The sequence below is a fragment of the Drosophila subobscura genome, chromosome U (assembly GCF_008121235.1).
Source record: "Drosophila subobscura isolate 14011-0131.10 chromosome U, UCBerk_Dsub_1.0, whole genome shotgun sequence".
Classification (NCBI taxonomy): Eukaryota; Metazoa; Arthropoda; class Insecta; order Diptera; family Drosophilidae; genus Drosophila; species Drosophila subobscura.
Genome location: NC_048534.1, coordinates 7,094,768 through 7,107,574, shown reverse-complemented (window position 1 = coordinate 7,107,574; position 12,807 = coordinate 7,094,768). Strand labels below are relative to the sequence as shown.

The following is a 12,807-nucleotide window of genomic DNA, read 5'->3' as shown; positions in this document are numbered from 1 at the left end:
GCGTGAAACTGAACGAAACGGAACGGAACGGAACTGAACTGGCGCTCGGCTTCGATTTGTTTTTCGATTTTGCGTTCGATAACAATAACGATAACGATAGCGAATACCGAATACGATAATAACAACCGAAGCAAATATGAATATATGAATCCAGTAAAAAGTAATAGTTAACATATTGGTAGACTTATTTAACGATTTTATAGCGTTTTCAAATTTATATGTGTACGAACAAGATGCGTTTATTATTTGTAATGCCATGCGATCTAGCGAATGTAGCAAATGGGGACCGGACACATCAGTATATAGTGCGTGAACGTCAATATACATATATAGCCAGCCGTCGTGTGTAATACAATTATCATTACCCACCAAAAGATTTTTCGTTGTTAAGTTTCGATTGTTGTACTTATTGTTGGGACTTTTACTTTACGAGTGTGTATTTTTTCGAAAGGCAAAACCAAAGAACAGAACGGACAGGCACGGACAGATCGAGTGTTAAAGACGACGGGCATGTTATTAGTACAGAGAGTGTCGAGTCGAGTAATTTTAATAGTGAACAATGAGAGTATTATAATAACAGACATAATTTTAATAACTGATACGCTTCTAGCACATAAGATTGTACAAATGATTTATATACATAATAACGACAAACCACGAAGAAGTCAAAACAACACAGAAGTCGGGCTTCAGTTATATTCAGATCGAAGAACACTAGATATTCCAACCCCAACCCCCCCTATGTTGCTGTTAGTCATCGGAGGACTCCAACCCCTCGGGCCCCATACCGTCTTCGGCCTTACGAACGTTCGAATGATGAATATGTAATGAAATACAGCGAGTTATTTACTTTATACAAGTACGACTAGTTAACGACATTTAGATTTTATACAAAACACACCCAACACACCCACTCGCACTCATATTGCCACACCGAGACACACCTCATTCCCGTACACACCCCAAAAACCGCGAACCAAAACCCATTCGAAGCTCATGGGTTGAGAGATCATCAAAAGAAGAAGAATAAGTACAGGAGCAGCAAAAGGAGTAATGCAAATCAAATATATAGTCAATTTCTAAACGATACATGCAAAACGTATATGGCTGGCACTCAAAAAAAATATACAATACATACATATATGAAACAAGAATTATATAAAGTTATATGAAAGCATTTTAAAGGATAGGACAATGCGGGAATCGGGAGCAGAAGGAAGGAAGAGTGAAACCTAAAGCCGATTGGATCGGAACGGAAGGGAACGGAACGGAAACGACACTTATGTAAATCAAAACGAAGCTATAGCAAATAAAAACCAAATGTTAACTAGTTATTTAGGTGAAATATACAACAAATCACACTCAGATACAGATACAGATAACGATAAAGATACAGATACAGAACGAGCAGCAGACACACAATACATTTACATTGCAGACACACACTAAGACACCACCACACACACACACTGACACGGACACACGAACGTCGGTAACGGTGTGAATGCGCCGTTACGCAGCCAGAGTTGTAGCAGAGCCGCAGCAAACGAATAAAGAATGGAAAGAAAGAAAGAAGCAAAAAACTAAAAGAATGGCCGTTTAATAAACTTTTGTTATTAAAAATGCAACCAGTCGTAAATTGCAGTTGATTGCAGTAAAGCATGTTGCGAAAACCAAAACGAAGTTAATGTTCAAACTAACTAATATATAACGAATATTATATAATACAACAAACTTAGACTGTATGTTATTTTCTCAATACAATACCTATAAAAAAAACAATAAAAACAGATTCAATAAAATGAGTTATCCAAATGCAGCACATGACGTTTTGCATTTTCAAATTTGCCGCTGACCTCACTCCCTCTATCACTATATACATATACATATGTACATTTACGCCACCACGTTTTCTACAGTATGTTTTGTGAGAGATGGTATGTTTTGGTTATGCAGTATATTTGACCGCTAATTCTGCGGTCACACTTTCTTTCAGGGTGACAATTTATGGTATATAATAGTATATATTATATATACTTCTCAGCATATATTGACTACGAAATTGAGTTCATTGATTATTCTTGTGGAGAATTGATTGATGAAGAGGGTAAAACTATAGTTTTAGTTCGGAGACTCCTAATAACCTAGTAGTATCAAATAGAACATCAAAATCGAGGAAAATTAATTAAAGATCTTCGGTGTAGTTAGAGTATATTTTGAAAATACAAGGGCATATTTTGGTATATTTCTGAGAGTCTGTCGGTATATTTGACCGATAAATCTGCGGTCACACTTTCTTTCCCACGCGCCCAACAACACAAAAAACGTGTGTTTTGGTTTGTAGCGTGTTTTTCTTCAAATAAATCTGTATATAACAGATTTTACCAGAAATCAAGAGCAGTTTTCCAAACATCCACAATGAGGCGTCCGAAGAAGGTAAGCAGTAGCGCAATCACATTTAGCATTTAGACAACGCTGTGAGGTTATGTACATGTAAATAACTGTTCTTGTCCCACGCAGTACGAGGCTGGAGAGGCCACCCAATACATTAGCCGTCGGGCGGCAATCCGGAAGCTGCAGTTGTCGCTGAATGACTTCCGCCGCCTGTGCATCCTCAAGGGTGTCTACCCTCGAGAGCCCAAGCACAGGCGTCGCGCCCAGAAGGGATCATCGGAGATCAAGATCCTGTACCACACCAAGGACATCCGGTTCCTGCTGCACGAGTCCATTGTGTGGACCCTGCGCGACTACAAGGTAAGTGGAGCGTGGAATGACCTGGTCTGCCAGCGGCGTCTTGAATGGTTCTCCTCTTTCAGATCTTTGCCAAGAAAAGCAGCCGTGACCGCGCCATCAAAGATTTCCGCAACCTGAAGCGCAGAATGGAACTGTTCCCCGAAATCAAGCTCGATCACATTGTCAAGGAACGTTATCCGACCTTCATAGACGCGCTCAAGGACCTCGACGATTGCCTGACCCTGCTCTTCCTGTTCAGCACGTTCCCCTCGCTGCATCTTATTCCCCGCGAGCAGTCGAATCTGTGCCGGCGGTTGACCATCGAATTCCTGCACTATGTGATCGCCTCCAAGTCGCTGCGCAAGGTATTTATCTCCATCAAGGGATACTACTTCCAGGCCGAGATTAAGGGCCAGAAGGTCACTTGGATCGTGCCCCACTACTACCCCTTCAAGCCGCAGTCGCGCCAGGAGGTTGACTTTAAGGTCATGTCCATTTTCGTGGAGTTCTACACAATTCTGTTGGGCTTCACCAACTTCCGTCTCTTCCACGGCCTCAACCTGGCCTATCCACCTCAATTCCCCTCCACCCTGCTGCAAGACAGCGCAGACACATTCAAGGACGAGTCCAGCTTCGTATCGGACCGCATTGCGGCACTGAACTTTGAGCTGCTGCGCACAGACAAGGTGCAGGAGGACGAGGAGGAGCCAGACATTGACATGGAGCTACTGGAGCAGGACGGTGACTCCAAGCGCATCATCAAAATGAAGCAGGAGGCACAGGAAACATCTCGCCTGCGCACCCTCTTCAAGGGTCTGAAGTTCTTCATCAATCGTGAAGTTCCCCGTGAGCCCCTCGTCATCCTCATTCGCTCGTTTGGCGGCAAGGTCTCCTGGGACGCGTCCGTCTTCGCCGGCGCCACCTTCGCCGAGAACGACGAGACGATTACCCACCAGATCGTGGACAGACCCAGCCTGAGCACACAGTACATCTCCAGGGACTACATTCAGCCCCAGTGGCTCTTCGACTGTGTCAATCAGCGCCAGTTGTTGCCCACCAACGACTACTTCCTCGGCGAGTCACTTCCGCCCCATCTCTCGCCATTCGTCGACTCCAAGCGCGACTCGTACATACCACCCGAGGAGAAGGCCCTCCACGATCCCTCTCTAATCGAGACTCATGGTAAGTTCTTTGAAATCTCCTTAATCCGTAAACATATCTAACAGTGTACATTTTTCTTTAGAACAAAGTGAGGAAGAGTCAGAAGAGGAGGATGCCGCCGAGAAGGAAGAGGAGGTTGACCAGGAGCTGCTCGATGCGCAGCTGCAGCTGGCCTATCAGCAGGAGACAGCCGAGTACAAGAAATACGGCGGCCCCGATGGCGTCAACGAGGACGAAGAAGACCTCAGCGAAGAGGATGACGATGAAGAAGACGTCGAGGAGGAAGATGATGATGAGGATGTCGATGAGGCGACCAAGCGCAAGCTGCAGGAGAAGGAAAAGATGTCCGTGCAGTCGGGCAAAGTTCACAAAGTGAACAAGCGGCAGGTGCACAAAGCCGAGGTGGATGAGCACCGCCTGCAGGCCCGCATGGTTAAGCCGCGCCACCGCAACCTGTTCCGCAAACTGATCCGCGAGAAGCAGACCAAGGAGAAGGAGGAGTGGCTGCTGCGCAAGAAACGCCGCAACATTGACGCCGACACCAAGGAGGCTAAAAAGACGGCGAAACGCGAGGCTCGCAAACTGGCGGCCGAGGCCGCCGCCCGTGCAGCCAAAATGGTGAAGTGAGCAGGTGGAACGCTGTGTTCGAGTTGATCTAGGTACTAAAAACAATAAACAATGATAATGTCAATCAAAATCCAACGGATCCCAAGTACTTTTATGTATATATAATCTTTATTTTGCACTTTACAAAATTATGAACAATCGTTTTACACGCGGACCAAAAAAACGGAGCTAAACTTTATAATTTGGTTAAAGTATTGTACAACAATTGTCAACAGCAACTCGAAATTAGGTTTAGCAATCTGTTAGCAATAATATTAAGTGGTGGCGGGACTTTATTTTCTACAGCATCCTTCTTTGAGAACAGAACACAATTGATTCTCTGGGCCCAGCCATGCAGGGTGGGGTAAAACCTAAAGCAATAGTTTGTATATCGTATCCGTATCGTATCGTATTTGTATAATAGTGTATTGTATAAGCCCTGACGCAGTCCGCAGTCTGTCTGTAGTTCATATATCTATTAATCTACGTGTATAATCCGATCGCTAGTTAAGTCCTAAGTCAAATTTTTCGTTTAACAAATGCCCAAACTCCGCGCCAGCTTCCATTTCATACGCTACTCTACTCTATCCTCTCTCTATCTCTATTCCTGCTAGTCGCTATCGCTATCATCTCCGCCTGCCGCACCATCCTCATCATCGTCATCATCGCTGTCCTCCAGTTCGGGCATAGGGAAACGCAGTAGAGCCGCCACACCAGTTAGTTGAGCCAGTTCTGTGGTGAAGAAAGAAAGATAAGGATTTATAGAAAATAAGATTAGAGATACTAGCAATTGAGATGGCTGTATAGAACTTCACAAAGAACATTCATATGGCTGCTGCTGTCTCTACGCCTTCTAATCCTCTTTTATGCACCAAATATGGAATTGTGCTAAAAAGAGAGGCCAGCCAGAGAGCTGTTAACAGTGAAGAGGAGACTTCAAAGAAGCGCAATACGATCTCAAGACCCCTGGAACCAAGTGCTATGGAACCGCGCTGCTAAGCAACTTTGAAACATCATAAGATATGTTCAAAGCAAGTTATTTGAGCAGGATTTGGCTTCGATGGATTACACAGTGGATGCTGGGTATTCGATTTGGAAGTACTTAAATCCATGAAGAGACAACCGTTCACACAGATTCCTATCCGGTGTCCTTGATAGAAACGAGGAAGAGCAGACCAATTCGTTTGCACTGCATTTATTGGCCAGAGCCATTGGCCATACATGACAGTCTACTGACACCTTTAAAAATGTCTGCCTATTAAACCAGCCAAGGTTGAGAATAATGTAGAGGAGTTACCCTAGAGCAACCAAAGGAGGCTAAGTATCATACCAGACAAGCGTCTTACTTTTGGCCCACAATTGAAAGCCACGACCAAAACTTGTGGAAAAGGATGCAGCAATTGCGGTGGCTTATAAACAGAAGAAGCACAATTACGTTGAAAGCTAAAAAATCAGCATACATACATATGTATGTTTACTGTGTGGCCCGTTGTGGCTGTACTTAGTGCAGATCTGGGGAATAGCTGCTACCACAAACTACAAACGCATACAGGTGCTACAAAATCGAGCATTGGGACAAGCAACAAACTGCCCGTGGAATGTGCGAGGCTCCACCCTACACTGCGACCTTAATCTGCACACAGTGGAGCAGCGAATTGGAAGACATCCAGGCTGACAGGCTGACAAGACACCGCAGTCGCTCGTTTATTACCTGTACGACCTCTGAAAAAGATTGGGCTTTGCCAAAACTTAAAAAAAATTATAAACACCCATTTCCGCATTGACAGTCCCTGCTGCGTATAGCATATGGTTTGGTCCTTATCTTAATTGGTTTCTTTAAGTACTAGATTGCAAGTTCGGATTCAGCGCTAAATAAAACTAAATTTATAAAAACAACAACCAGCAGAATGGTAAGATCTCTATGTTGTTGGGCACTACATATATAGAATTTCAAGTCAATTGCATGCTAGACCCATGACATAGTCAAATGCAACTTTTCCACTTAATGGCCTGCCTGGGTACGTGGGCGGTTCCCGTTTCAAGGCTCTCCGGTTGTCAGTGTCTCAGCTGTGACTCAATCTATGAACTTGGCCAAAAGGTTCTCTCGCTCTGTTCTCTCTTTGCCTGCCCAATTATCGCTGGATTAATGCAGGTTCCACACGATAATACATTGTTTACTCGAATCATTTTTGTGGGTTGCCAGGCCCCGGTCGTTATCTCTTAAATTCCACTTCAATGTTTATACGTTGATGTAATTCAAAGCTGATTAAACTGCCCAGCGGGAAACAGTTGCTCATTGAGCAACTTGAGAAAAAGATATCGTAAGGGGAATGGGAAGTACTTGAGAAATCCACTTACAAGTGTGGATAGACGAGCATTAGGACAATGTTTTCGGTAGGGATGGGATCTGGATCTATTTCGGAACCTGCAACGACCCATTTTCACGCCGAAACGGAAAGTGTTGCCAACACGTGAGTCATTTGTCGAATGAAATGACTATTTAAAGCCACACAAATATGTGCAATTAATGCTTTCTAAATTACAAGTTGAAATGCAAACGAAATCGAAAGTCCCTTCCGAAGGGGGCAAACATTTTGGCAGTCCGATGGAGATGATGCATTCCTCTCTGAATGGACTTTGTAATGGGGGAGACCCCTCCAAGAAATACATCTACAACACACATTTACGCGTACACAAACAACATATCGTGGCGCAGTGCAATGAGGGATGTAAAAATAGAATATTTAACGAGGTCATTAGACAGACAGGGGGGAGGCCAGGCCAGGCCCCTGCACACGATTATTAAAATTCAGCAAAAGCATAGGAATGACTGAAGTGAGACTGTGGAAAGAAGAATCTATTCACGCACAAAGAACTGCTCTACCCAGTCCCCCACTTCATAGAAGTTTCTCCATTCTTCAGCTGCTTCAGAGTGAGTCACTCGCTCTCTTTCGTTGCCCCTGATACTCACGTTCTCCTGAGATGTGCATGCTGGAGAAGATTTTCACCTCGCCACCAGCATCGCGTACAGACTCCACCAGTGTGACATACTCCTTCCTGAGATTAACATCCTGACATCTGAAATTAAAGAAAGGGAAAATTTGTTAGAAATATTTGTCAAATGAATCGGTTAGACATCTATGGATCGTGATAGCTATTGAATTTGACATTCCAACATCGGTTGGATCGTAAATAATAGCAATGGCACGTGATGAGCATAGGAATGCAGAGTGGATAAGGTGTCAAGTTTAATTGGAAATTGTGTCTTCCCTTCGGAACGGGGCTTTCCAGAGCAATGCAACCACAAGCGACTGACAGTTCAAGAACCCCTTATAAATGATTATGCTAATGATAAACCATTAGCCAGCATTATCATTAACAGGTAACGCGTACGAAAGTAAGAACAATGAAGCAGAGGAATCCCAGTCCCAATCCCAATCGCAATTTTAATTAAAACCGCTTCTCTGTTTGCAAAGAGCGAGCGAGAGAGTGAGCGCGGTGCAGAGAGCGGAATTTCATTCGATCGGTGACCAGTGGGGGAGCGCAGCTCTCACCATGTGGAAGCCATTTACGTTCCACAGCACGTGCAGTGCCAGCAAGAGTGACAGAGAGGGAGAGAGAGAGCTGAGGCACTGCCTCGTCGATGTCTTCGCTTGAAGAATTAGTTGCAAAGCGGCTTTCTTGGGGGACGCATCGAAGAACGTGTACGAGGCTCGAAGACTGTGCCACGCGTAAAGAAAAATTGGTGCTAAGACCCGCGTTACAGCTGCTGCTGCTGCTGCCACAGAAACGGGTCTCCCAATCTGTCCGTCCATCTATCTGCAAACTGCAGCCGAAAGCAGAAATACTGCACAAATCACGCATAAAAAACAAAGGTGTGTGTGTATGTGTGTGGAAACGGAACGAGTGAAAGTTGTTGAGGATTTGTTGTGTTCATGGAGGAAGCTATCCCCGCTGACAGATACAGTTTAGGGTTCCATTCGTTGACTCAGCGGAAAGCAATGCAGCAACAATTATTGTGTATATCTCAGCTACCTGTATCTGTATCTGTTTTTTGTTGTACTCATCCGTTAACCGCAAGCTGCGATGAGCAGGAGAGAGCCCATTGTTGTAGATGCAATAATTGTTGCTGTTTTCCACTGCGTGACAATGATTGCACAATGGAATCAATTGTTATAATGGAATTAGCGTGCACCGCGGGCCCCGTCCCCGTTCCCACTTCCAGTCCCAGGCACGAGGTCCCGCCACGTCTAGCCGAAAGAGCCATGACATGGCCAGCCAGAAAGTAGTACCGGGGATAGGGAATGCGAGGGAATGTGCGACACAAGATACGAATGCGAGTGCGAATATCAGTAAATGCCCGTAAAAATGTCTAATTAAATGTGAGGCCGTTTGCCGGCAGTGACGAGGTGCGGTGGAAACTGAACTTGACTGAACCGAACTGAATCTCCTCCTCTTGCCTCTTGCACGAACCTTGTGATACGCTCCAAAAACGCTGACAAAGAAATTAGAAATGGGAATGAACAGTGAAAGCACTCGAATAAGGTGAGCGCACCTCCGCGCTCTTCTCCTCTTTTGATTTTCGACTCGCGAAACAATTTTATGCATGTCTCGGGGACAACTCATTGATTTCGCTAACCAAATAAAACCCAACCCCAGTGATACAAAACACTCTCGAAACAGAGCTGTGGGAATGGCCCTAAGATTCAGTGAATGATTCAGTGATTCATGGATATCATATTCAGTGATACATTCAATCCATTAAGGGTATCAAAATCTGATATATATGGACAAACCCTTTCACTTCTTGCCCAATGCTCGTGTTGGGTCTGTTTCCCCTATATGTAAACTTATAAACAATTGTCTTTCAAGACAGCATTAACATGCGCCGCCAGCTGCGACAACAGAAAAACGGAAAAATACATCGAAAAGGGGGGCACGTTTTGGATGCAAAAGACACGACGAGGTTGCTTGTAAGACAAAGAGGGACTAGAAGACTAGAAAAACTGGTAATAATTTATAAAAGTGCATACAGCAAGAGAACTAGTAGTCGATGCCCCAGAGTGCGAGGGAAATCGGTTAATGGATGCAGAACTAGCAGAACTTTACAAGTGGATCATATGTATGTACAAATGTGGCTTGTGGAACCCATTGAGAGCGTTTCCAATGGGAAGCTGAAGTGGGAGCGAGAGTGCTGCTGATCCATAAACGGAGCGATTAAATAAATTAAAAATGCTTTGCTCTTTTGCTGTTTGCCTGCTCCCTCGCTCGAGTTGTCGCCCACGAATGTTGATATTGGGTGCTGCTAGTAATTAGCGATACTTTAAGCGAGAAAACCTATACAAAGAAATGCTTTCAGAGAGCAAAGATGGAAACGCAGTATATACACACGTATCCGATTTACATCAAAGTTTAGTTCAGTTTTTTTTTTGCGTGTGCAAATCGCGCTAAACTCGTCTGGCGAAAACAGCTCTATAAACAGAGACGAGACCCAAAAAACGAAAAACAGATCAAAACGCAAATCGAGAGCTCGGGGACTGGGGACTGGCCGTGAGGAGCGGCGGATTAGGAGAGCAGGGAATGTTTAGGCACCAAAATGAACGCACAACTTCCAAGCACAACTTTAGCTCCAGCTCCGTCGTTAAATAACTCGAACACAATGTATATGTCTCTCAATCTCCACTCAAGTTCCTACTCAAGTGCCGGCCACTTAACACCCTCGAAGATGCTCAACCGACAGCCCGACTACACCATCTCCGATCTGGGCCATCCCTGTCCATGCGATCCACACATGAAGGCGGACAGAAGAAAGCTTTCGGTGGCCTGTTTCGGCACGCCTCCAACATCGCCCAGCCGCCTGCTGCCCATGCGGGAGACACTCAACGATTACTTCCAACGATTATTGATGAGGCAAGAGGAGGAGCAGGATGACCTTTCCCACCAGAAGCAACACAAGAATCAGTGGAACGAACAGCAACGCAGGCGGTAAATCAAATGAAACTTTGCAATGCGAAAATGCGCGTTTTCATCTAACGAAAACTGTCTGTCTTCTCTCTTTTGTTCCACAATTGCGAAACAATCAACAGCAATCAAAAATGTCGAGATAAAGGGGAGACGGCCGCAGCCGCAGCCACAACCACAGCGACGACGACGACAACTTGCGATTTGAACAATTTCTGACGGAAGATACGGATGGTATGCGGGGAGCAACTAATTCAAAGCTGACTGATTAAAAGTGCTACAATAAACACACCTTTTTGCCTAGAATTTTAAGTACATTAAACATTAAGTAAAGAACAACCAGAGAGCCCGATAAACACTTAATTTTGGTTTAATTGCGAGGCAGTTTTGGATCTTTCGTTGCTGGAATTTCAATGGTCCATTAAATTCGTACAAAATGGTAAACAAAAGCAAGCTAGCTGGAGATCAGTGCGAAGAGAGGCACAAAGCAGACAGCCAAAAATGGCAGAGAACGACGGGGCACGGCGCACGGCCTTGATCATGAGCACGTCGCCATGGGGCCAAACACACAAATTGTTGCTCTGGGACGTGCTTTCTTTAAATGGATAAAACCTGCCAATGGATTAGAGATCAATCTACAATCTACGCAGGCGGAAGATTGAACTGTGGATCATCATCGTGGTGGAACACTTTCAGTCTCTCTCCTCATGCAACTCTCCCTAAAACATGTGCCAGTTGCAGTCCCCATGTTTGAACATAAATTGTCGTCGCGCTGGTAATTGGCTAAAGTTGAAGGTTCTTTCTCCTTCTCTCTCTCTGTGCTCTTGATCTCTCCGCTTGATTGGGCTTGATGTATCTTGTCTGGGTTGTGCTTCCGCTTGGAATTACCCTTGAAAAGGGAAATCCGATGACTGGGACTCACCTAAACAGATTGTCGGATATGAGCAGCATTTCAATGGCCTGGGATTCGGCTGCGCGGAGTACGTGCTTCTTGCCATAGAAAGCCTTGGCCGGCTCGCACTGCAGCATCATATAAAACTGTTCCAAAGCCTTGACCTCGCCAGCGGCTTTTGTATCGGACATTTTGGCCACCACAGCGGGATCCTGGAGAACCTCTGCAATTGGGGAATGGGAAATTAATGACAATGACAATTCGAAGCGGCAGGGATTGTAGCTTACCCTTTAGGGAATGCTTAAACCCTGAGGAGGCATGGACGAGCATGAATTTGCTTTTGTTGTCCAGCAACAGCTTGTAGTCCATTTTGACGGCCTGCTGGAACATGTAGTCGTGGAACTGGTCGCGCACAAAGCCAGGCGAGGCGATTAGCACACACTTGACGACATCAAAGTTGACATGACGGAGGATGCTCTGCATCACCTGCTCGTAGAACTTGGCCAGGCCCTTCTCGTGCTGCTGCACGCTGCCTTTTCGCTTGCGTGGTATGGAGACTTCGATTTTGCTGCGCACCAGTGTCATGCTGGCGGTGATGAGGCAGACATGGGCCAGGCCCTCCTGCATGACAACGGCGGCCACATCGGCTGACTGGGTGGGATCGCAGGCCATCTCGATGCGCTCCAGAGCGATGGTGTCCCACTCGGGCTTACGCAGCTCGAACTTGCGGTTCAGCTCGAGGTCGAGCGTGTGGTAGGCGCCCATCTTAACGTAGGGATTCTCCTCGATGTTGCGCCCCTTCAGACGCAGCACGCAGGCCTGCGTGTCGAAGTCGATCGTTTCCACGGCAATGGTGAGGGTGGTGCGCACCCGACTGCTGGTGGAGGAGCCGGTGGCCGTCTCGTTCTGCACCTTTCTTATGGTGGTGCTGCGGACACTGTCGCCCTCCGCTATTAGGTTGTACGCGTGCCACATGTCCTCCGACTCCTCGGGCATGAGGGTCACATTGCTGCAAGAAAAGCAATTAATTAATAATTTCTGTGGGGGAATGGGAGTACTCACCCCTGCATGCCCTTGTCTACGTATTTGCCCAGCAGTTTCATATCGTTACGCCCTACGAATCCTAAGGATTCCCGAATCCCGGCGTCAGGGAGGGTTTACTTTTCTTTCTGTTGTAGGCACTGCGTGCTTTGCGTTTGCTGCTGCTGCAGCTGCGGGGAGCTGCTTGTCACTTGAATCTGGCTGTATGTTCCCTCGGTCCACGTGAATCGCGATTCATTTTTGTCATTTGATCAACCAATATCCCCAAAATTACACACAGAGTCGACCCGAAGTTTCGGCGGACAAGTGGCATTCACACGGAACGGATCAGCTGACCCTCCACTGTTGCGGTATTTATCTGGTATTTTCCCAAAATCCGAATTTCCGGTTTCATACGGTCATACTATAAGGCC

At 45.7% G+C, this 12,807-nt stretch overlaps 3 protein-coding genes across 5 annotated transcripts; 2 read left to right on the top strand and 1 right to left on the bottom strand.

Moving 5' to 3' along the window:
* The first annotated feature begins 2,279 nt into the window (after positions 1–2,279).
* On the top strand, positions 2,280–4,600 carry LOC117900313 (pescadillo homolog). Its single transcript, XM_034810643.1, has 4 exons — positions 2,280–2,436; positions 2,521–2,754; positions 2,817–3,915; positions 3,977–4,600. Exons 1-4 carry the CDS (start codon positions 2,419–2,421, stop codon positions 4,519–4,521), a joined length of 1,896 nt encoding a protein of 631 aa, XP_034666534.1. The 5' UTR covers positions 2,280–2,418; the 3' UTR covers positions 4,522–4,600.
* Positions 4,601–4,800: 200 nt separating this feature from the next.
* LOC117900316 (protein pelota) lies at positions 4,801–12,730 on the bottom strand. The gene is made up of 5 exons (XM_034810645.1): positions 12,416–12,730; positions 11,641–12,362; positions 11,384–11,576; positions 7,472–7,578; positions 4,801–5,232 (listed from the first exon to the last, which is right to left on the bottom strand). Exons 1-5 carry the CDS (start codon positions 12,454–12,456, stop codon positions 5,111–5,113), a joined length of 1,185 nt encoding a protein of 394 aa, XP_034666536.1. The 5' UTR covers positions 12,457–12,730; the 3' UTR covers positions 4,801–5,110.
* Positions 7,310–10,817, top strand: LOC117900318. Of its 3 annotated transcripts, XM_034810650.1 has the most exons (4): positions 7,310–7,317; positions 8,320–8,370; positions 10,186–10,485; positions 10,587–10,817. In XM_034810650.1, the coding sequence occupies exons 3-4, from the start codon at positions 10,226–10,228 to the stop codon at positions 10,678–10,680; spliced, it is 354 nt and encodes a 117-aa protein (XP_034666541.1). In that variant the 5' UTR covers positions 7,310–7,317; positions 8,320–8,370; positions 10,186–10,225; the 3' UTR covers positions 10,681–10,817. The 3 variants fall into 3 exon arrangements, with proteins under 3 accessions (XP_034666541.1, XP_034666539.1, XP_034666540.1); XM_034810648.1 differs by lacking the exon at positions 7,310–7,317 and having other exon boundaries at positions 8,159–8,370; XM_034810649.1 differs by lacking the exon at positions 7,310–7,317 and having other exon boundaries at positions 8,159–8,375; positions 10,189–10,485.
* Positions 12,731–12,807: the final 77 nt, after the last annotated feature.